This window comes from Elgaria multicarinata, chromosome 2 (genome assembly GCF_023053635.1).
Source record: "Elgaria multicarinata webbii isolate HBS135686 ecotype San Diego chromosome 2, rElgMul1.1.pri, whole genome shotgun sequence".
NCBI classification, from domain to species: domain Eukaryota; kingdom Metazoa; phylum Chordata; class Lepidosauria; order Squamata; family Anguidae; genus Elgaria; species Elgaria multicarinata.
The window spans coordinates 14,387,777-14,412,850 of NC_086172.1; the positions used below are offsets into that span (position 1 = coordinate 14,387,777).

Below are 25,074 nucleotides of genomic sequence, written 5' to 3' on the forward strand. Positions count from 1 at the left end.
AGCAGGAAACAAGCAGACTAAAGCCTTTGTTGTGGGTATTTTCCTACATGGTTATTACTGCCCATGTTGGGGAAAGTATGTAAATGTGACATGAGAATGACTTTTAGAATATCATTTTTTTTCTGGGAAACATTTAACTGCCTGAAAGATAACACAGACATCCCCTACAGACATCAATGAAATTGTTACTGAACGGAGAAGAAACTAAGGCAAATCCACATTTCTAGCTGGGTATAATACATGCACTAAGTAACCTTCCAATTTATATGATTAAAAAGAATACATTTTAAAAATAGATTTCTTTCAGAGTCCTTTATTTCCTTCTCTTCCCACAGCAATTTTTCTTCTTTACTAAATGAAATTTCTTCTGAGGAGTTGTTGAAGTATATATGCTTTTCTATTGTTAAATAAACAGTTAACAATTAATGTAAGAGTACAACAGATAACGTTATCTGTTGTACTCTTACATTAAATTAGCTATTGGGGAAGCACATGTACGCGAATACAAAATAGGAAGCAATCCCATTTTATATTAACTCTTTGAAAAAACATGTATATAAAGGCCATCTGCTTCTCAGTTCACAAAAATGAACTGTGAATGAACATATTTGCTTATATACAAAACAATGTTATTCTGAGCAGTATGTTGCCTTGATCCGATCAATACACCGCTGTTTTGCTAATTTTTTTTAACCAGCTGCGACACCCATAATCCATTGGCATCTAATTGAAATTGTTGGCAGATATGTAGCAGACTGTATGTTCCAATGGAAGTACTTCATTTGAATTATCCATGGGTAGTTTGAATCTATGGATAATTAAATGGACTATGCAATTAATTTATAATTGAAATTTTATTAGCAGTGCTATGCTCTTCATTTTGTTGAAGTCACCAGCAGATGGCTCCTTAACCTTTCTAATACTGCTTTAAGTTAAGACAGTGATGGCATTTCTTGATAGTTGAGGCCTGTTTTCCGAACTGTTTAGATTTTGTTTGCGGGGACCGTTCCTTAACACCAGCCTTTTAATGCTTATTAGCAAAACTGTATTCTTCAGTTGTACTCAGGTTGGGATATATGTCTATTTCTGAATTAAAGCAAAGTGGCAATGAAGACTTCAGTATGAGGCTTCTATTATGTGTGAGCGATTCCTGAAAATCCCAGTGTTATATTTTAAAATTGAGTTCATATCAAGGTTACATAGAAAAGCTTGCATATCATGTGATATCACCATGACGGAAAGAAACAAAATGACAAAATGATGTTGCTTTGTGTAGTGAATTAGCTCACGTGTTGTTCAATATTCTCAGAATGACATTTATATTTAGACTTTCTGGACAGTCAGCTGCTGCAGAAAAAATAATAAAATCTGTGCCACCTTAAAGTCTAACAGATTTACACGTTACAAGGTTTGATTTTATTAATACTAGCAATATTGACTAATATATTAACTGATATGGCTGGTTGAAAACCAGATCTTTAGGACAGCTTTTTTCGATTGATAGATCACTGAAGAGGAGATAGGGAGGCAAAAGTTCGCCTGGCACCTGCACTGCATTCCTTCCGTCACCAGCTGAAGACCTTTTTATTTTCTCAGTATTTTAACACCTAATTTAACTTAAATTTAAACTTTGCTGTTTTAATTCCATATTTTAACCTATATCAATTTTTGCTGTGTGGTTTTATCCTGGTTGTACTTTTTATATTGTATTTTGTATTTGTGTTTTTAGATTGTTGGTTGTTTTTATGCTCATGTTTCTAATTTTTGTGAACTGCCCAGAGAGCTTCGGCTATTGGGTGGTATAAAATGTAATAAATAAATAAATAAATAAATAAAGAGGGGGGGAAGGTATGTTGCAATCCTGTGCAGGCATACTCAGAAGTAAGCCTTTCTGAAGATATAAGGACAGATCTATTCGTTTGTATACTCAGTTAATGACTTCTTAAGGGTTTTTTTAGTCTATGTTTTTGTTTTTTTCCAGAACAATGTAATAAATAAATTTCCTTTTTAAAACCAGGGAAATTCCGTGATTAAAACACCCACCCACACACACCTGTGAAATGCTTCTTTTCCTGAGAGAATCTGCAGGGTTTCTTCAGATTGGCCACAATGCTATTTGTTGCAAATGGCTCTGAACTGCTCCCCCTTCGCCTTAAATCAGCTGTTCAGATAGATTGGCCCCAGGGCAACGTGGGGCGCATCTGCTGGCCTCAAGTATTCCTGTTTGCAACTCTGCTAAGGATATGGCAGGGACGTATTTGCATCTGCTGGCTCAAAAGTGCAGGTGGCACGGCGGAAGTTGTTTACCAATATAAAAGACATAATTGCGATGCAAATAATGAAGAACAGCTGAGGGTAGCAGAACTTATATTTCTGATGGGATCATTCCTTGAAGATGGTGATTCACAAGCATGCGAATAAAACACATCAAAGGAAAGCTTATAGAACGCTATGGGGACAGGATCATCATATCTGTTGAAAGTGATAAGCTTGGTGTGGTGACTTTGAAAGAAACATCTGATCATATCCTGAAAGGATATTATGCAAAGGCCAAACGTGATTATCAACCTACAGAAGGTGTATATAATTGAAACTACAGCAAAACTAATCAGAAGCTACATCAAGGCCATAGCTAGACCTAAGGTTTATCCCTGGATCGTCCAGGGGTCAAACCTGTTCATCTAGGTGACACACAGGGGATCCGGTGCTCAGGCAGGGGCGAACCCTGGATGATCCCAGGACAAACCTTAGGTCTAGCTGTGGCCTAGGTGACACACAGGGGATCCAGTGCTCAGGCAGGGGCGAACCCTGGATGATCCCAGGACAAACCTTAGGTCTAGCTGTGGCCTAGGTGACACACAGGGGATCCAGTGCTCAGGCAGGGGCAAACCCTGGATGATCCCAGGACAAACCTTAGGTCTAGCTGTGGCCTAGGTGACACACAGGGGATCCAGTGCTCAGGCAGGGGCGGACCCTGGATGATCCCAGGATAAACCTTAGGACTAGCCGTGGCCCAAGTCTCAGTTGTCAAGTTTTAAAGATGTGTTGCCCTGTTCTAAATTATCGCACTGAGAATCTCCCAAACAATCTGAAGCTTTTGTGTATGAAGCACTTCGTAGGGAAGGATGCGTCCAAAAAAGTTGATTCAATTGAACAAAGCATTAGGTGGGCTGTGCAGCCACAAGCTATAATAGCTTTTTTATAATCAGTCTAGGAATACATTTATGTCATAACTTTAGATCAAGAGACTTGATTGATAGTCTCCATTCAATTAGGTTTTGCTCACTGTAGAATGAGGTGAAAAAAATTGAACACAATGCTACACTATCATAGGTACTGATTTCATTGATTCATCAGAGAGCATGTCTGTTCTCCTAGCTACAGACAAGATAGACAAAACAAATGCACTCTTAATGGAGAGAATGCATTTAATTGTTTGCGGCACAGATGATTGAGGTTGTTTGTTCAAAATCCTTCATCACACCTGAATCTTTGCCTCCAATAACAGCAGCCATGAAATCTCACCACCTTTCACATACGTCCAAATCCTACAGTGGAAGTCAACGCAACACTCGGTCAATGCTGAAGATTGAGGTTGGTAGCAGAAAGGTAAGACGCACTGGTGTGACATGACTCTAGCTCTCCAGCTCTTGAATCAAAAATGATTAGTTGTAACAATGTAACAGGTTGTTCAACAGTGTGCTGTGGATGCAAACAAAATATCTTGCTTTGTTCACATCTTTATCAATGGATGTGACAATGGTTGACAGTGGAATATGAAGACAGTGAATGGGATGAAAAGGTTCGTTGGAACTGGTTTGCCTAGAAGAGGTTTTATTATTTAACTTAGTTGTATTAGTCTATTGTTAGTTATATTAAATGCAATACTGTGTTCCTGGGCCTGCATTAGACCTTTAAAAATAACGACTACCCACTGGGATGCTACAAAATTGAAAAATAGAAATTAAACATTTCTATTTAGGGGTGCTCCTGGACCCATCACTCCAAATGACAGCCCAGATAGATGCGACAGCCAGGAGCGTCTACTATTATTATTATTATTATTATTATTATTATTATTATTATTAATTTATTTATATAGCACCATCAATGTACTATCAGCTTACTTCAGTCAGCCAAGACTAGGCTGACATCAGTTTCCCAGAGGACCTTTTCTTCTGTCGCCCCCAGATTGTGGAATGGCCTGCCAGAGGAGATTCGTAAAAGTAACTCTCTCTGTGATTTTAAGGCAGCTTTAAAGACTAGCCTTTTCCGGCAGGCCTATCCAGATCAATGTAAAATCATGATTTTTTAAGATGTATTGATTCCTGTTCTAATGTTGTTCCCCGCCTCGATCCAAAGGGAGAGAAATAAATATATTATTATTATTATTATTATTATTATTATTATTATTATTATTAAACATGAAATTACAGATAACTGGAAATCAGCACACAACTGACATTTTGAAATACAAATTTAAGGATGTTCTCGTGCTTTCATTTTGTCAGATTTCGGATACGCTAATCAGCTATCATTTCTGAGTGGAAAACACTTTCAAATGCTTCTGTTAAAAGTTTGCCCGCATCAAACTGTATATTTCCTATACTGAATGGTTTGAACTGCCTTAATCCAGTGGAATTTTAGGATGTTTTTAGTGTGTTTTTTAGGAAGTTTTAACAATGTATACTATGTTTTTAATCAATATTTTATGTATTTTATATTTATAGTTGTTCCCCACCTCAATCAGGATGGAGAGGCAGGTAAGAAATTATTATTATTATTATTATTATTATTATTATTATTATTATATTATTATTATTATTATTATTATTATTATTGCAGCTAAATTTAGTTGTGATGAAATCCAATGAAACAAATGGATCATGATTAAGAGAGTAATCAACTAGCTGGAAGTAGGTAGGCTTAAGTGCACATGTCTACCCTGGAGGCTTGCTGAAAGCTCCACAGGTGTAGATTTACTGCCAGCACTACTTCTGGTAGTAGTGGCCTGCTTAATGGGGGTGTTCTGGCAATGGGTTGGGGGTAGCCTTACGCCCATCTTTGGAACAAAAGCTCCTCTGGCTTCACTGTATAAAGCCCTTTACGGCTCAGGTCCAGGTTATCTGAAAGATCGTGTCCTCCGATATGAGCCTGCCTGTGCTCTGAGATCTTCTAGGGAGGCGTTTCTCTCAGTTCCGTCAACATCCCAGGCACGCCTGATGGATATGCAGGAGAGGGCCTTCTCGGTGGCTGCTCCAAGGCTCTGGAACTCCCTTCCCAAGGAGGCTAGGCTGGCTCCCTCTGTGCTACACTTTCAGAGGCAGGCAAAAACTTTTTTGTTCCAGCAGGCTTTGGGAACTACTCTGGACTTGTGTTAATGTATTGGATTTTTTAAAAAAATATAATCTGTTTCCTGTTTTTAATTTAAAAAATATGTTTTTAATTTTACTGCAGGTTTAATTCTACTTTTACTTTTGTAAATTTATATTTACATGTTTTAATTGTACATGTTTTAATCTTGTAAACTGCCTTGAGTCCCAGTACTGGGGAAAAGGCTGGATATAAATAAATCTAACAACAACAACATACATTGAACTCAAAACTGAACAAGAATACAGACTGTCAATATACAAGAAAACCAGACTAAGCATAATAATAAGAAAATAAGAGAACGTTTGACAAGCAGTTGGCAACTGATCTGTATACAAAAAATATTAGATTAATTAAAAAACACCATGTCCTGTGTTATCATTTGTCAAAATAAAAGACTTCCCCTTTCCTGGAGCTAGAACTCAACACATTTAACAGTGCAATATCGGGGGGGGGGGGGGCTTTCAAATGAGTTTCAGGATCCAGTTTTTAAACATCTCGCCTAGAGATTTTTGGCTATGGGACAGTATAGAAATATAAATAAATAAATAAATAATTTATATGAATCTTGCTCCAGAAACTGATTATTCATTTTTTACCATTGTTTCTTCCTTCTCTTACCAAACATCAGTATTTTAGTTTTAGAATAATTAACTTGTAAAAGTTCCTAGCACAATAGAAGGATAGCATCATCAACATAGAATAGAATACTCCTATCCTTTAATTGAAGAGGAAAAAACTCTATACCAGAAAGAGAGAAAACCATATAACTGAGGTACAGATTAAATGAAAGTGGTACTAACAGGCCCCCCCTCCCCTTATTCACTGTAATGGCTTCCAAAAAACCTGGCCCCTATATTAACTGTGACACATATACTAGAATGATCATACAAATGCTGATTTCCCCTTAACAGTCTACACTCCATATTCAAAAGAGATAACTTATGTCAAAGGTTGGGACAAAATAAGGAGTCAAAAGGCAACAAAGAGAGGATGATATGGTGGGAATATATCATAGAATCATAGAATAGCAGAGTTGGAAGGGGCTTATAAGGCCATCGAGTCCAACCCCCTGCTCAATGCAGGAATCCACCCTAAAGCATCCCTGACAGATGGTTGTCCAGCTACCTATTGAAGGCCTCTAGTGTGGGAGAGTATAGAAATGTTACAGAAATCTATATTTCCTTACTGGGTGATTCAAAAGGAAGCAGGGATAAATTGGTGATCTACTATGATAACACCCTGCTGGTTCTTCTGACAGTAGGTCTTCTAGGCCCATCAAATATTCTAAGTTATCCAAAAGATTCTTTCCATATAATTTACTGACCACATCTATGAAACTTATAGGACCCTAGTTCTTGTGATCAGATGTTGGGCTTCTCTTATAAATATGCACCACAATTATTATTGACCAATTAGTAGGATTCTATCAATATTAATTATTGAATATGTGCGGTATTCAATTGTTTAAAATGCAGGTTGCTTACCTGTAACTGTAGTTCTTCAAGTGGTCATCTGTACATTATGGGCTTCTGCGCCTGCGCAGGAGCCGGTATTGGGAACTTCGATAGCTGAGTAAGTATTTTTGGTGGGAACCCCACCCACCATCCTACTGCGCATGCTCAGGGGGTCCCGCCTTGGTTCTCAGTTCCTTCAGACTGCAGATGGTTTGGAACTGAGTTTTTTTTTTAATGCGCAAGAATCCTCTTGGTAGGCATGTAGCGAGACCAAGAGGAGATGGTGGGTGGGTTGTGTGAATGCACAGACGACCACTTGAAGAACTACAGTTACAGGTAAGCAACCTGCATTTCTTCATCGTGGTCTCTGTGCATCACACATTATGGGCGATTAACAAGCTCACTTACTGGAGATGGGTAGTCTTGCTGGTATCCCCATAAGGTTATAGGATGGAAGACAGGACGGCTCTGCTGAAGTTGTAGTTGGCTCTGGCTCTGATGTCCAGTCTGTAGTGTTTAATGAAGGTAGATGGCTTGGACCAGGTAGCTGCCTTACAGAGGTCCGGAATCGAAACGCCCCTGGAGAAAGCTACAAGGTACGGGCCTTGTAGAAAGCTAAAGCTCGACATACGTCAAGGGAGTGCATGGATCCTTTAAAAAGGTGGGAAGGACGATGTCCTGATCGAGATGGAAGGTGGTGACCACCTTGGGGAGGAACGCCAGATCTGAGTGGAGGACCACCTTACCGGTATGGAAAGTTAGGTATGGAGGATCGATCTGACAGTGAAGAGCTCAATGACCATCGTGCTGATGTAATAGTGACAAGAAAGGTGACTTTTAGAGAAAGGAAGCAGAGGCTTGTGAATGCAAGTGGTTCAAATGGCTTTCCTGTTAGGGCTTTGAGAACCATGGAGAGGCTCCATTGAGGCACTATTGCTTTTGTTGCCAGGGGAGGGGGGGCTAAGTTCTTGACCCCCTTGATCCTGGTTGCCCTCCTCTGAACATGCTCCACCCCAGAGTTTCCGTAACTGCCACTTTATCCACTAAGTCATCCCCATTGGTCAATATCAAGTCAAGGATTGCCGATCCTCTAGTTCCTTCCTCCACTTTCTGTAGAAGAAAGATCACCCACACATGTCAGGAATTTCTTGGAAGGGCCGCTTTTGGCAGTATTTGTCTCCCAACTGATATCAGGGTAATTGAAGTCCCCCATCACTACTATATCACACTTCCTTGAAACGCTGGCATTTCCCCCCCCCCCCCAAAAAAAAAGTTTCATCCTCATCTTCTCCTTGATTGGGTGGTTGGTAGCAGACTTCGATTACTATATTCTTTTTTATTCCTTGCCCCATTTATTTTTTATCCAGATGCTCTCATTTGAGGCTCCCAGTCTCATCCGCCTGTATTTCTGTGCAGGGATAGGTATTTTTAACATATAGTGCAACTCCGCCTCCCTTTCTATTTCTTCTGTTCTTTTTGAACAAGTTATATCCTTCAATTGTTATATTCCAGTCATGGGAGTCATCCTACCGAGTTTCAGTTATGCTCAGCAGGTCCTATTTGCCTTCATGTAGTAAGAGTTCAAGTTCATTCTGTTTGTTTCCCATACTCTGGGCATTAGTATATAGACATCAAAGACAATGCGTTTTAGTCTGGCTTTGTTCCTACATTGTTGCGGACACTATTTTTGGGCACTATTGGAGCTGTTCTCTGTACTGTGGTGCATTGGCCTTCATCCATTGTTGCCTCGAAGTTTACGTCTCCCGCCCCCGTAAGATTCAGTTTAAAGCCCTCCTGATCAAGTTCTTCATACTGTGGCAGAAGTAAAGTGAATGTCTGAGGGAGAGGAGGCAGAGTGAATGTCTGTCAGATAACGGGAGTTTGCTATTGCATCGAGAGCACTTCCTGAAGAGGGCTCTGTGTGCCACAGACATTAGTAAGAAGAAGAAAACAAGTTGAAGAAGGGAATTTTTTTTTAGTTTCTTTTTTGGTTTTTTTGGAGAAAGAGTTCAGAAAAAACAAAGGTTGAAGAGAGGTAGCAGGAGAGATTAGAAGAAAAAATCCTCAGCTTTGTAATTTGTTTCTTTCTCTTTTAGAGAAGCTCCTGGCGTGCTGGCAGCAGTCGAAAGAGAACTGAGGACCAAGGTGGGACCCCCTGAGCATGCGCAGTAGGATGGGGGGCGGGCTTCCCGCCAAAAATACTTCCTCAGCTATCGAAGTTCCCGAAACCGGCTCCAGCACAGGCGCAGAAGCCCACGATGTGTGATGCACAGAGACCACGATGAAGAACTATTTGTTACAACAAACAAGAACAATGGGCGCAATCCTACAGAAGAAGTAAGCGTCATTACATTCAGTTGGAGTCACTGTAACTGCAGCCTAAAAGGTCTATCAGACAAGGAGAAAAGACTGATAAATGTGGGTATATTTACCTCATAATAAAGATTAAATGGTGTGTGTGTGTGTGTGTGTGTAGTTTAGATACGTAAAAAGATTTCAATTTCAGTAAGATGAACGAAAGAGACCACCTGTATGAGTGGCACAACACTGCGTGAGTATTGTTGTTTTTAAAATATTCCCCCTTTATTATCCATTATTACAACAACAAATCAAAGTGAAATACACATTATTACAACAACAAATCAAAATAGGAGATAGCATACTTGGGGAACAATCCTATAGTCCCTGGGAGAGTGTCCCAGGGACCATAGGACTGCTCATAATACCCATCTGAGGTCAGAGACAGTGCTCCAACCTCAGAAGGGGTGGGGAAGTCTGACATCTGACCTCAGGCCACCCCTGCACTCACAGCTGTTGTGGAAAGAATCACAGTGGCTGCCTCTCCGAGGTCGGAAACTATACCTCGGAGAGGGGAAAGTTTCTGCCTCTCTGAGGTTTCCGACCTCAGAGACAGCTGGCGTGGTTCTTTCCAGAGGAAGTGCGGGGAGGAGACTGGAGAGGCCAGGATATGAGCTAACCTGAGCCTTTGTCAGCCTCCTTCTCTCCCTCTATGAAGCTGCCTAACTAAATGGGCTTAAAAGCCTGCCTAGCGAACATAGTGGAGATCAGAGGACGGGGAGTTGAAGATGGCCTCTGCAACTCTTCCCACCCTGCCTGGCAGGGCGTAAGACACTCGGAAGCCTCCAAGTTTGAGGGCTTCCTGGTGGCTAGGCTGCATCAATAGGATTGCGCCCTTAGTATATAACTAAAATATAGATTTGTGTAAATTTACAGGAAAAAACAAAATAGAAGGCGAGTATCCATGTATCCTACCTTAAAAACCATGTGAAGCATCAGTTGCAGACCAGTCTTGCCAGGGTATTTACCTGCAATATTCGCTGCAGATAAATTAAAGAGGTTGGCGCCTGTTTCTGTGCAAAGAGCATAGGTCAGCATCTTTTTCCCTACTCCCACAGGTCCAGCCAAGAGCAAAGCTTTCACCAGAGGCGCTTTCTCATGTACTGACTGAGAACCTAAGAAAGTAAAATGTGAAGAATTTTAATTTTAATCTCCTGTAAGTATATGCTTCTTTTCAATAATCCAATCTGAAATTCTCAAGTGCTTTGGCTGGAAGAGACCTGTAAGTGGCACTGAGAAAGCCTTGATGGTGCAATTAATCAAAACAAAGCTCTCACTTCCAAAACAGGAACCATGTTGTTCTCCTGTGAAAGGTAGCTAAGAGATAACTCAAAGGTGTTCCTAACTTTATATCTGTGTTGTCCAGAGTAGTGCCCGTGGGCACTGATATATGGTTACCTCTCTCTTGCCCACCAGATTCCTTGACCGTTCTGATTTTTATTTTAGGATTCTAGATTTTTTTAATTACAGTTTTTTAATTGGGAGGCTTTTAAGTGCTGCAAAGCAAAGTGTCAGCATCCAATACAATCTTTTTTCCCCCAAGAATGCCTCTGGGCCCAAGTAATTCATTTTGAAGCATGACTAGTCACCCAGAAAAAACTGTATTGGGAATCACAGGGATTGTCCCTGGGGTAGTGAGGAGTGAAGGGGGTGTTATCAGTGTTCTCTCTCTCTCTCTCTGTCTCTCTCTCTCTGTATTGCCTTTTGTATCAGCTTATTTGCTTGTTTTGGCATGTTGTATGTTTAGTGTGTGTGCTGCTTGGTGTGTGTGTGTTTTCTGTCAAACTGTGCATTGTTGGGTTAAATATATGATTTAGTATTTGAAATAGACCTACCTCTGCCTTGTACCCAGTTTCTTGGCCAAATTACTTGTCTCTGAGTCTCAACAGTTCACCTTCTATGAAATGAGTGTTGAGGAGAAAACTGTGGGTTCAAATGAGTGGTTTTGTGTTTTGGAGCTCAGACCCACAACACAAAACGTAGTTTTTTGTGCAAGTTTACTTTAAGCCTTATCAGTTTGCCTTCTGGGAAATTGGTGTTTTGTGACCCTTTCATCTATTCTGTGAGCCAATTCCAGACTAAAACAAGATGCTCATAGAATATCTCTTTAAAAGAATCTTTAGGGTCCGTATCACATATACGGTTGGAAAAAACACATAACATTTCTGATCAAGACATTTGAGTCTAGTCCACATCTCATTAAGTGAAATGAAAAACTTCCATTGATTTTAACAAAGTCAAACTGCAATCCTAGATGCCTGTTCATAGAATTATCCCCAGAAAAGGTGCATGGTGATATAATTCTAATCTAAATTTTCCTTTCCATATATCTTCAAAAGTGATTTATTAAAATGCTACATTTGATGATGCTATAATGTAGTGTCAAGTGAAACTTTGAATTGGTTCTTAAGTTGCAATCTTACACACGTGGGAATAATTAAATTCAGTGGGGTTTATTTCTGCGTAGAAACGTAAAGAATTCTTCAACATGGATATTAACACTGTGGGTAATCAATTTGTATGATGGCTAACTCTGAACAAGATAGTGAGGATAATTCTGAACAAGACAGCAACAAAGCCAACAGTTGTCCCTCACAACGTTCCAGACACATCAAACACAAATAAAAGTGTTATGCTATAATTTAATTACAAAATGTCTGCATTGGTAAATAATATTTCTTAAGGTTGTTATTAATAGTAGGTTGTTATTAATAATTTCTGATATTTAAAATGACAAGGACAATTAAAAGTATTCTGATATATTAAATGAGCTCTGACTAATTTCATAAATGCTTTCATTGTTTAATAGCATGACACATTAGCTGGCTTGTAAAAGGTACATCGCAGCCTTAGCCCTTCGCCTAACTTGATTAAATTTAATCAATGGAGCTTGTATTCACTCTTACTTTCTCCAAGTGACTTCATTTTATGTGCTGCAAGTCCCAAACTGTTAACATGCAAACAAAAAAGGCAAAGAAATGTATGTGAAACACAACAGCAATCATAAATAAAAGTGCACAACAAATTTAATTTGGTAAATATTTCTTAAAGAAATATTAAGGAAAATGAGTTTTCCTGGCTTAGTTCCTGCCCTGTCCTATCTTTTGATACCTTTTAAATGTGCTATTAAAATCATACTGTCTCAGCCCAGAATCTACAATTGAAAAAAAATTCGGCAGAATGCTTTCAACCAAAATAATCAAGCACTATCACAGCTAGTAAAAATATATGATACTGACAAGAAGCAAAGAGTGGTATTCTGCCCTCTGGAAATTTCTGCTGTGATCTTACCCAATGGCAATATTCCATACAGAGCTATGAGTTGTTTGACATCTGACAGAGAGGGCATTGGTTCTATGTCTACCTGTCGAAGCGTAGTCCCCAGATAGCAGCACTCACCTACAGGGAAGAGACAAAGGCTTAATATGTGATACTGTGTTATTACAGGCATAGCTTCAGAAATTAGAAATTACGAAGGGATGAAATATAACATTATGCTAAGGCCTAATAGGCTCCCCCTCTCCCAGTAACGAATGTTTTCTTTTTTTGAAATGCATCCCCAATGTGAATGCAAAATTAAATTAAAAAATCACTTCCATGCTAGATTGCCCAGCCAACAATGAGAGCCACTCATTGTTGAACCATTGTAGATTACAAAATCATTGGGTGTCTTTTATGCAAGCCAATCAGATCTTCCAGATGGAATTTGCTTTGAAAATACCCTTATTATAGATGCTAAATATTATGACAAATTTATTTGTCCTTTAATACTAAGGATTTGGCAGATTTTTGAGTGTTAAATGAACTTAATCAATGGAGAAATTTGGCAATGTCTGGAATCCTATATTATACTAATAGTGAAATTATTCACTAAGTGTGGATCCTTATGTAGCTAAAATAGCACCATCCCTGCAGAAAAGCAAAAGAGTCAGCAGGATTCCAGAAACCCCAAGTTGTTCAGAAGTGCAACTATCTTTAGGGCACAGAATGCTGACTATTGGTGAAGGGGAAACAGAAAATCACACAGGGCAGGTTGACAATGCATTCTCCTGGAAAAGGGAAGAAGTGGCTGGCTGGATCTCTGAACAGGAGCACTGCAGACTCCTTGCAATCCACACTTGTTAATCTGACACCCAAATCCTAGAGTTAGAATAGCAGGTGCTGCCACTTAAAATAGGAAAATGTAAGGCCAGCCAGAAACATTTTGCTGCCTGAAGCAATGCAGCAAATGCCCACACCCCATCAAGATACATACTACTAACAAATGGTTAAGTTATTTTGGCACCTGAAGCAGAAAGTTCCATAAAAGCCTGGCAGTAAAAAAAATAGTGTTGTGCTGAAAATTTCTACCTCATTCTAATTTGATCTGATAGAAAAGAAATTGTTTTCAAAATGAAGTTCAATAATGAAGAAAATTTCAGAGAAATTCTCATGGGTTGGGTTTGCGTGTCTTGTACTTACCTTACTTAAGAGGTGGGCGAGGAGGGTCTGTGAATTATTATTATTATTATTATTATTATTATTATTATTATTATTATTATTATTATCCCGCCTCAAGGCGGCCTTACAAAGTTTAAAACATACATGGGGGGGGGAACAAAACCATAAACGTTTAAAATACACAACAAAATTATAAGACATTAACATAGATGGAGGGCCAGATTATTCTCCAAAGGCCTGCTGGAACAAAAAAGTTTTAGCCTGCTTCCGAAAGCCCATCAAGGAGGGAGCCAGCCTAGCTTCCCCGGGAAGAGAGTTCCAGAGTTCCTTTTACCAGCTTAGGCTGATATACCAGCTGCGCCCTTATCTGGACAGAGATAGCTTAGCTACAGTTATCCATGCTCTGATAACCTCTCGTTTGGGTTACTGCAATGCGTTATACGTGGGGCTGCCTTTGAAAACGGTCCGGAGACTTCAACTAGTACAAAACAGGGCAGCACGCTTACTAACAGGGACTGGCCGACGAGACCACATTACGCCAGTCCTTTTCCAGCTTCATTGGCTGCCAGTCCAGGCCCGGGCCCGATTCAAAGTGCTGGTATTAACATTTAAAGCCCTAAACGGCTTGGGGCCAGGTTATCTGAAGGAACGCCTCCTCCCATATGTACCTGCCCAGACCCTAAGGTCATCCTCAGGGGTCCTTCTCCGTGAGCCCCTGTCAAAGGAAGTGAGGCCGGTGGCTACCAGGAGGAGAAGGGCCTTCTCTGCTGTGGCACCCTGGCTGTGGAATGAGCTCCCTAAGGAGGTTCGCTTGGCACCTACATTATATGCTTTTAGATGCCAGGTGAAGACCTTTTTATTCTCCCAGCATTTTAACAATCTATAAATACATTTTAACATGGTGTTTTAAATTTGTAATTTTGCATTGCTGCTGTTTTTATCTGGTTGAGCTTTTATATTGTATTTTATATTATGGTTTTATACTGTTGTTTTATACTTTGAATGGTTTTAATTTTTGTGAACCGCCCAGAGAGCTCCGGCTATTGGGCGGTATAGAAATGTAATAAATAAATAAATAAATAAATAAGAGCACCGGAGCAGCCACCGAGAAGAAGGCGGGACTGAAAGAAGGGCTTCTCCAGAAGATCTCAAAGCAATGTGAATGCCCTGTCTTTCGTTGTACAATAACTCTCCAGCAACCTATAACCTCCTGAGCGTCCTGCACTTCAATAAAAGCCCATGTAGTAATTCCTCCCACGGGGCTTTTTGGGATCAGGAAGCGCAGGTAGCCTTGGAGGCTACAGAGCAATGGAGAGGTGTGTAAAAGAAAGAAAACACACGCACACAGCACCCTGGGCTTGGTTTTCAGTGGCTAGGTAAGTTCAAAAACATCACAAATGTAAATGATAAACAGCCTGAGAATGAGGCAGAACGATGGAAGCCTCTTTCAGGGGTGAAGAAAACTTTCAGGAAATTGGAGGACAGATTTAGGCATAGCACTAGTTCCACTTTCCCTGGAGTTAGACACAACGCTGCCCCCTCATACCTGCGTTCTAGTGGGTGCAAAAATTTAAGATAGAAAGAAGGGGACCGGGATTTTTGTAATGGTAGATTAAGAAAAAATAGGGTTATATATTTGGGCTGTGGAGAAAATCGGAAGACAATTTTACATTTTAAGTGTGTTTTTAAACTTTGTATATGTTTTTTTTCTTTCTCTTTTCTTTTTCTTGTATTGTGTTGAAGTGGGTTTTGTTTTGAAAATAAAAAAAACTTTAACTGGAAAAAAAAGAAAGAAACTGTGCGGCAATCCCTGCTGCTGGTCAGCCCTACCTGTAAGAAACTGTTGGGGAATTTGGTGAAATTGTCCTCCCAATTCCTCTACTCACAAATGAGCAACTTCTGTTTCAGGAGCCACAAAGCACAAGGGCAACAGCTTCCAAGAAAATGTCTGAGCAGCTGAAAGATGAGCTCTTTAGCCTCCCTTGCTCTTTGAAAGGATGGAAGCCATTGTGATTGTCTTTGATTTAGCGTTCCACAGAAATATGTGTTGAATTATTGGATACTGAACATTTGCACTAAATTACAGTACAGGCTCAATGGAGGAAAGAAGGAGACTCTTTTCAAGGCAACAATGAAAGGGCAAAGGTGGGGATGAGCCCATTGACCCATCCTTTGCTGAACAGTGAAGAAACCAAGATTGCAGATGACACCCTTCGTTCAGGATGGTGGAAACCTAAGCGGATTATGAGGAGCTGCAAAAGGATCTCTCTAGACTGGGTGAATGGAAAACATAATGGCGAACTCGGGTCAGTGTGGAAAAGTGAGACACAAATTAAAAGATGATAATGACGAGTGGCTGGGGAGGAGCCTAGAAGCCTTCCCTCAGAAATCATTCTCTAGTCTTCCCTTAGTTTTCCTGTTCTTGGGTTGATATTGGGGTGCCAGCTCGAGTTCCTCCAGCTTCCCCCCCTCCTGGCCAATAGTCATTCTCCCCAGCTCAGATTCACCTTTCCTTCTCTTTCTCCACTCTGTAAACGCCCAGAGAGCTTCGGCTATGGGGCGGTGTATAAATGTAATGAATAATAATAATAATAATAATATTAATAATGAAGCAGCATTTGTTTTAGAAGGAGGCAAGAACTTGTAGAGCAGCCTTCCTCAACCTGGGGCGCTCCAGATGTGTTGGACTACAACTCCCAGAATGCCCCAGCTACTGGGCCATTCTGGGAGATGCAGTCCAACACATCTGGAGTGCCCCAGGTTGAGGAAGGCTGTTGTAGAGTATAGAGAAGCAGAGAAGTATAAGTGCCACTCAGAGTGGAGCCCACTTATATGATCTCAGATGCTTAACTTTGTTTGTGTTAAGCTTTTGGATAAATGCTTATGTTCTTCAATATTTAGGGCGTGTTTTGATGTTTCTCTACCTGGGTTTTAAAAATAAGTGAGGGAAGCAGCCAGGAGGCTGCCTGCGTTAGTAGTACCTTCATAATGACCAAAAGGTCAGGTGTAACCATGACAAAGGATCTTGTAAGGTTCTGAGACTTTCTCTGTTTATATGTCTCCTACACATAACTGACCTCTGCAGGTTTGAAAGATGTGTTTCAGCCATTTACTAACTGCTTCCCAAGAAACATTTTTTAAAAAATATGGGTAGGGAAAAGTTATTGGAAGCAACCCTTAATTTTGTGATTGTTGCCTGCCAGATGCAGGAATGACAAGAATGACAAAATATTATTGTAAATCACAGCCTAAATGCTGAAGAACTAGGAAGTGTGGATTTATTGTAACCTGCATTTTGGGTCAGCAGTTCTACTTAGACTAATTCCTATATCTGGAGTCAGCAAAATTGGAATGAATGGTAATATTGTTTGTTTAGTCACAGCCTACTCTATCCCAGATGTTTAAGGCAGGTTACATAATCTTGTAAGTTATAAATATTAAATGTAATTCCAAAGCAAGTTAACGTAAGTACTTCTGTATTGTAAGTCAATGCAAGTCAAAGTAAGTCAAGTTAAGTACTTCTATATTGACATATAAAGTTTATACTTTACCCACATAATCGCTGAGTTTCACTTTCTTGGGTCTTATTAATATCCCTTCTTCTACCAGCTCCTGGTACAGAGAATCAATGGTCCTGCACAGACATATGTAATTAAATACGTAACCAGATATGTAGCCAAAGGCACACATTTTCTTTAGAAGAAACCTTCAAACGTAACATTTGTATTGTCTGCACATGGCTAAAATGAACACTTTGAAAGTGCAATAATGATTTTTAATGAAAGAATGCTCATTATATAATTATTGTAACTATAACAGTATTTCCAAGCTATCATTGGTAAACATCAGAACTCTAAAAACTGGATTTATTTAGCATTGCTATTAGTGCTGAAAAATGAACCATTCAAGCTGCCATGTTATACATGCTTATCTGGGAGTAAGCCTCATTGAACACATTGGGATTTACTTCTAAGTAAGCATGCATATAATTGCATTGCATGTAACAAACAAACAAACACCTAATATCATTTAGAATCAGGTACTATTATCTGATTATGCATTGATTATTTAAGAATAAAATATTTCCTAATAATTTGGAAACCTTTTCCGCACAGGTGCTGTCACATTACCGGAGGGCCACTTGAAACATACCATCACAGTTCAATATCAATGGAGAGATCCTGCAAGTCAACCCCATTCCTGAAAATATCTTCTTGCAACATGACAAACAAATAGATTTCAGAAACTGTGGATTTTGTTTTTGGAAAGGGTTTGGGATGATGAAACTCTGGGAGCAACTCCGCAATACACACATCTTATCCTGGAGCTAGTTACTGGTATACAGTATTATAACAGCACTGAATCGTTTATGTAAGGGGATTCTAGGTGCACTCTTGTGTATTTAAAATGTAATGCTGAAAATGCTAGTTTGTGGTGTTTGGGGCATGGGACGGCCCACACAATTCAGCACGTCTAGAGAGGCAAGTAGGATGTCTAATGAACACTTTTGTAGGAAGTTGAATTCGTTATGTCCAGCCGTTTGCTCCTGGTGTTTACTTTACCATGAGGTGCTTTACCGCCCCGATCAGTGCCTGAAAGGGCCTCTAACACTGGCATTAAGAGGCTCCTTCAGGCCCCGATGGGTGCCTGGGGAGGAGGAGAAGGCCACCATTAGAGTAAAAGGGAATAACCCTTCTCCTCCTACCCCCACACCCATCAGTGCTTGAAAGAGCCTCTTAATGCAAAACCCTTCTACTCTGTTGGCAGGCTTTTAGACTCCCATTGGCGGGGGGCCGGGGCCGGGGGGCGGGGGGGTGAACGCAATTTGCCCAATGCTGGGGAAACTGTGCATTTCCCCCTGTGCCCAACTGGATGTGCATCCCCATTGTCTCCAAAGGAACCTTGGGGCGAAAGTCCATTAGGGTTGTTCACTGGGGCCTGAGAGAGCCAAGCACAGGGCATCTGGAGAGCTCGCAGGCCCCGGCGGATTTTAGGCCTGAATGATATCTTTATTGCTAAAAGCGATAAGCCATCACAATTCGACGTAATAAAAACAAGTAAAGAGATAAGCTAAAATAAATAAGTAAGTAAAAAATGGGTAATATAAAGTAAAATGAAAATAATGAACACAAATGGAATATAAAGATAAAAATCACATTAACATACATTAAGAACTCGTGAGTGGGGAACTAGATCAGTACATATACCGGAACGAAATCTCCAGCCCTCCATTACGAAACTTGTCGGGAGTCTCGGTGCCTCGCTCTCAACTTACTTGCAGCTAAGGCAAATTTTGCAACCAGATCAGTAATAAATACATTATTGCCAGCCAGCAATATACAGATTTGCTCAAAGGAAGATCGGTCAGAAAGATAACAAAGAATGTAATTGAGAATTTTTCGTCTAGGGGATGTACGTAGAGGGCATCGCAACAGATAATGTTGAATGTCCTCCACTTTCCCTGACTCACAGATACTAAAATTAGACCACTGAAGGACATTCAGATTTGAAGATAGAATGAGAAGAGTCCGGTAATTGGCAATGGTAGTGAAGCTACATCTACCTATTTCTCATTTACTAATTTAAGAAATTTATTTCACACCAACATGGCTTTAAAGAGCTTCAAGAGCAGCTGGCAACGTCATCTACTCTAAACTTCCCACAGTCACCCCTGTATAGAGCAATGTATGTGACAACATCAAGGGTTTATACTAGTCTGGATATTTTATTATTTGTTTTATGTAGGGAAGAAATGCTGCTATGTCCAATTATTACAGAAGGACTGGCCAGTATCCTATTTCAGGGATGTTAAAAACAGATGGAAAGATCTTATCTGAAACTACCAGGTGTTTCTACACCTGCTACAAGGAATAAAATTTAATGACAATTCTTCAAAGAACATTAGATATGATGAAAATATAGAGAACTAAGGTCCATAGTACATATAACCTAAAATGAACTTTCTGCAAATCAGTGGTTGACATTTCCTTATCTAAATTTCTATATACATTATACCATTAAAAAGAACCCAAAGATAGATTCCCCATAATTGCCAAAGAACTGGAGCTATCAGGTCCAGGCTTACGCGTACCAACTTTGACTCTCTTTTGTGTTTGAACAAAGCCAAAAAAGAGAGAGATGTGTCAATGTGAATCTCAGAGGAGCAGGTGCATTTTTACCTGTCAGGAGTCAGATCTTTCTCCTTCTTAGATTTTTTCTTCCTTCCACCCTTTTTTCCTTTTTTCTTTTTCTTGAGGATCATAAATGGAGATAGTTAGCAAAGGCAATGCTTCTACATCTGGCAGAAGTTTACATACGAATTCAATAAATTTGTTGGCCTCTATAATGATTTAACACTCGTTGACTTCTCTATATAGTTAATACAAACATGTTTGTACTTTGTTCACATTAGTGTAGCGGTTTCCAACTTCTGATTCTAGGGTCATTTTTTTCTGGATTATAACTAGAATCATAGAATAGTAGAGTTGGAAGGGGCCTAAAAGGCCATCTAGTCCAACCCCCTGCCCAATGCAGGAACTTACTAGGAATAAACAACATTGTCTTGATTAGCCCCCAAACAAGAGGCAGGCATCCTCAGACAGAATTTCACTCTGGCATCTCCATTCTCTTTTTTGCACAGTCACTAAGGGTTCAGGGATGGGATTTTGCTGTCCGGGCAATGATAATGATCCTGGAAAAATAACCCAGCTGTAACATGAGCTGAGTCAAGGAATCCTGTTGCATGCTTATTCCCTTGTAATTATTTCATTGTTTATAATCTGACATGGTGAGGAAGCATCAATGTTGCTTGGATCTTCCCCCCCCCATCCTCACCCCACGTCCTCTAACAAGGTTGTGTAATTTTTCAAGGCACATTTCAGCGCCTCACAGGACACTAATGTTATGCAGGACATAGCTTCAGGATCATCCATTAATTAGGTAAAACATGATCTGAACAGTGTGCAGTATTATTTATTATATTTATTTGTATCTCACCTTTTGCCCATATGTATTGCATATGTCTCCTCCATATATTTCTCAGTGTGGGGGGCAACTCTATCCCATTTCTCTGTCCCCTCCTGTCCTGCCAGTTTAGGGGCTGTGCATTAGAAGAGGCTGCCATTTCAGATTGCCAGAGCTGCATATTTCAAGGTGGTAAGGATGGCAGTGTGTCTTGCTTTATTATTTTTTACCTAATGCTATTGAAATGCTAGTGTTGCATTTGCTGTTTTTATTCTCACTTCTCCTGTTATACAGAAACCTCTGCCATGGGGGATACTTACTCCTCAGGTCTTGTTTAAATGGGATACATAGGCCATGCTCATCAACAATGATTTTTTTTTAAACTTAGAAGAGTGTAAAAAGAATAATTTGAAATCTTATACGGAATGGTAAAAGAGAGAAAAATCCCTCAAAACTGTAGTAAACTCTTTGCTGGATTAAGGCTGCAATCCTATGAGGATGCCCATAAGCATCCAAACTCAAGAGGCTTAGGGCACCCTATGCAGAACGGGAGGAGTGGTGGAGGCAATCTTCGCCTCCACACTCCTGCTCTGCAGTTGGGCTAGATGGTGTCCAGCCTCCCTCAGACTCTTCCGAGGATGAAGGAGAACGGCAGGCTGCAACTGAGAGTCCTGACTGCCTGATAAGGATCAGTGCCTTGCTGGAAGCCCCTCTGTTGGATTCAGAGGATGAAGTTCCATTGGCCCCAGCAGAGTGAAGGAGGATTCATGTAAAAGAACAATGAAGGCAAATGTTTAAGACGGAAACCCTCCCAGAAGACAGAGCACTAATTGTCAGCAGCTGCTCCAGGACGGTGAACTTAAAAGCAGCCAGAATGCATAGGCCAATTGCTGAAGATACAATGGATCTCATCAGCCTGGTCCTAGACCCTGAGCCTTGCCCTCATTTATATGCCTTGAATTCCCTGGATTTGGACTCTGGACTGGAAAAAGACTGTCTCACTGAATTAACTTCATTGAGCCAATAAATTTCCCAGCCCTGCATACAGCCTCACCTCACCTTGCCTCTCCCTCTCTCCTTCCCTGGACTTGATGGGTTTATTACCTGCAAGGAATTTATTTCAACCATCGCATTTCAGCTTAAGCCAGCCAGCAAAGTCTGACAGGTGGGTTTTTCTCTGAGAGTGTTGGGGTGAGAGGGAAGGAAGTTGGCTCAGGCTTGACTAGTCCCCTCCCCTCCTTGCCCACCGACATGCCCCCCCGTTACTCTCTTTCTGCACCAGCTGCAAGCGGGAGGGGAAGGGGAGCATAGATCCCTGGATCCGTGGTCGGAGCATTGTCTCGGACCTCAGATCCAGGAATCTGAATGGCTCTGTGACACCAGAGTCTGTCTAGGAGCCATAGGATCGCTCCCTTCAGCTATTAAACCTATTCATTATATTGTAGCAATACCCAATATATAAGGGCACATATCTACCTTATACCCTGCTCACAATTTCAAAATGCAATTTAAGATCTTGAATGACACACACATATTTTTCTAATATACATGTCAGGTGCCCATGTGGATTTGAAGAGGAATAGAAAAATAGTAGGTATTACATCTGTCTGGCCAAATTGCTTAATCATTTAGTGTAGCAAATGCTCTTATGCAATGTTGGTCTGCCTAATAAATAAAAATAAGAGTAATACTACAGATTAAAGGTGCTATCCTATGCATGTTTAGACAGATAAAAGTCCTTCAACATCCAGCATTCCCCAAGCGGCCATGCATAGGATTTATCCCTAAGACAACTGTGTCATATGAAATAGATTAAATTACTTTGACATACAGGTTTAGGAAAAAAGTAGAGTTTAAAATATATAACATTTACAATTGTTTAGGCAAGTCAGGCAACATGTAAGGGCTTCTCTTAAATGTATCATCATGAAAACAGTTCCAGCTGTTTACTGTCAGTGAAAAGCACATCAGATTTTGTTATGATTTTAAAGACAGACTTTTAATTATCCTCTCATAATAACATAAGGAGTGCCCTGATGCTGGATCAGACCAAGGGACCATCTAGTCCAGCACTCTGTTCACACAGTGGCCAACCAGCCATCGGCCAGAGACCAACAAGGCAAGACATGGTGCAACAGCACCCTTGCCCCCATGTTCCCCAGCAACTGGTGCACACAGGGTTATTGCCTCGAATACTGAAGACAGCACAGAACCATCAGGACTAGTAGCCATGGATGGCCTTTGCCTCCAGGAATTCATCCAACCCCCTTTTAAAGCCATCCAGATTGATGGCCATCACTACATCTTGTGGTAGTGAGTTCCATAATTACGCACTGTGTGAAGAAGTACTTCCTTATATTTGTCCTGGATCTCCCTCCAATCAGCTTAATGGGATGACCTCAGGTTCTAGTATTTTGAAAGAGGGAGAAAAATGTCTCCCTATTCACATTCTCTATACCATGCATAATTTTGTACACCTCTATCATGTCTCCTCTTAGTCTCCTTTTTTCCAAGCTAAACAATCCCAGTTGATTTAACCTTCCCTCGGAGGGGATGCTCCAGCCCCTTAATTATTTTAGCAGATACATCTGCTATAAGAAACCAAAGCATAATACTGATGGTGTATATAACATGATACATCTTAGCTTAACAGAGCAAAGAATACTGATCATAGGTGTACTGATACTGATCAAAGGTGTACACCTCCTATTTCCTCCTGCCCCCCCCGAATATTTCTTGAGGTTCTCTAGAAATGGCCCATTATCTTTTCCCATTTTAAAAATGATCACATTGTGGAGATTAGATTATTTCTACTTGCATAGACAATGAACATATGTTCAGCATATGGGCCAACTGTTAGCTTCCTTAAGGCGATTTCTTCACTAGAGTAATTCAAAAGGTTTTTTTTACACAGTACAATGTGGGAGAAAGCCTTTTTAATTAACATCATGATTTACAGAAAACTGGCAAGTGCTGAGTAGGGACTAAGAAAATATTTTGGTTTGTGGCTTTCCTACATGCTTTTGCACCATGTGTTTTGCTAGAAGCATGCTTTTCTCCCTAAAAATTCTTTAAGCTCATGAATATAAACGACACAATGACAAATAATGAAAATCATAAAAATTTGGCAATTCTATAAAAAACAGTTAATTAGCAGCACGTTATCTTGCACGTTATCTTGTATATTTCTTTGTATCTTTTTCTGGAGAACGAAATGACATTATTTTGGGAATCTATATTTGCTTGATTGACCTAGTTGTTTTTAATTTGATGAAGTATCAGATTCAAAGTCCACAAAGTCCAAAAATTATGCAACTATCAAATAAGCCAAGCTACTTGCCCCCCCCAAATATTATTGTATTATTTCTTGTCCAATCCAATCCAAATTTGAGTATAAGTCAAAATAAGCCCTATCAAGGAGCCCCCAAATCCCCACCCACCCACCTATCCAGCCCCCTGCCCAGCAACCCCCTAGCTCTTTCTCATCTCTTTCCCCTAGCTCTTTCTCCTTCCCACCTCAAGACTGGATTACTGCAATGCTCTATGTGGGGCCGCCCTTAAAGCTGCTCCGGAAGCTGGAGCCAGTGCAGAATGCAGAAGCACAGCTGTTGTCGGGAGCTGCCCCTTTCCAGCATGCAACTCCTTTGCTGCACTGGCTGCCTATTCACTACCGGTTCTACTACTAGGATACAAAGCCCTAAACAACTTGGGACCAGGATAGTTGAGAGCGCCTTCTCCCTTACCAACCTCGATCACTGAGGTCATCTGAGGGCATTTTCCTATTGTTTCCACATGGACCTATGGCCTGACTGGAGTTCACCAAAAGAGCCTTCAGTGCAGTGGCCCACTTCTTATGGAATTCCCGGCCTTTGGAGATGAGGCAGGCAGCAATGTTGTATGGCTTCTGCGCTCCTGAAAACGCCATAGCTTAAGGAAACTTTCCTTGAACGACTGGCTGCGTTTTGACCAGAACATGGGTTTTATCAGAACTTTTCTTTCTTTAACAAATAGTAATTTTTAATTTGGTGTTTTTATTCTTTTATTCTGTTTGTTGTTCACTGCTTCAAAATGTTTTGGATGGGGAGTGGTAAATAAATTTTGTAACTAAATAAATAAATAAATAGACTGGAAGCTGATAAATGTAAGAACGTAAGAAGAGCCATGATGGATCAGACCACGGGCCCATCTAGTCCAGCACTCTCTTCACCTAGTGGCCAACCAGCTGTCTACCAGGAAGCCACAAGCAGGACACAGTGCAACAGCACCCTCCCACCCATGCCTCCCAGCAACTGGTATATATTGGCTTACTGCCTCTGATACGGGATGTATCATAAAGCCCTCAGGACTAGCAGCCACTGATAGCTTGTCCTCCAGGAATTCATCCAAACCCCTTTTAAAGCCATCCAAACTGGTGGCCATTACTACATCTTGTAGTAGCGAATTCCATAGTTTAACTATGGAATGTACTGGCATGATGTGTAAG

The 25,074-nt window shown here is 40.4% G+C and overlaps 1 protein-coding gene across 1 annotated transcript in view; it reads right to left on the bottom strand.

Moving 5' to 3' along the window:
• The window catches only part of IQCA1 (IQ motif containing with AAA domain 1), a 168,536-nt gene that overhangs the window by 15,998 nt on the left and 127,464 nt on the right, over positions 1-25,074 (bottom strand). Inside the window, exons 14-17 of the mRNA XM_063115867.1 lie at positions 19,808-19,878; positions 17,180-17,262; positions 12,480-12,587; positions 10,104-10,303 (exon numbers count right to left, since the gene is read on the bottom strand). Of these exons, the coding sequence (XP_062971937.1) occupies positions 10,104-10,303; positions 12,480-12,587; positions 17,180-17,262; positions 19,808-19,878 (462 nt within the window). The remainder of the gene's footprint in view (positions 1-10,103; positions 10,304-12,479; positions 12,588-17,179; positions 17,263-19,807; positions 19,879-25,074) is intronic.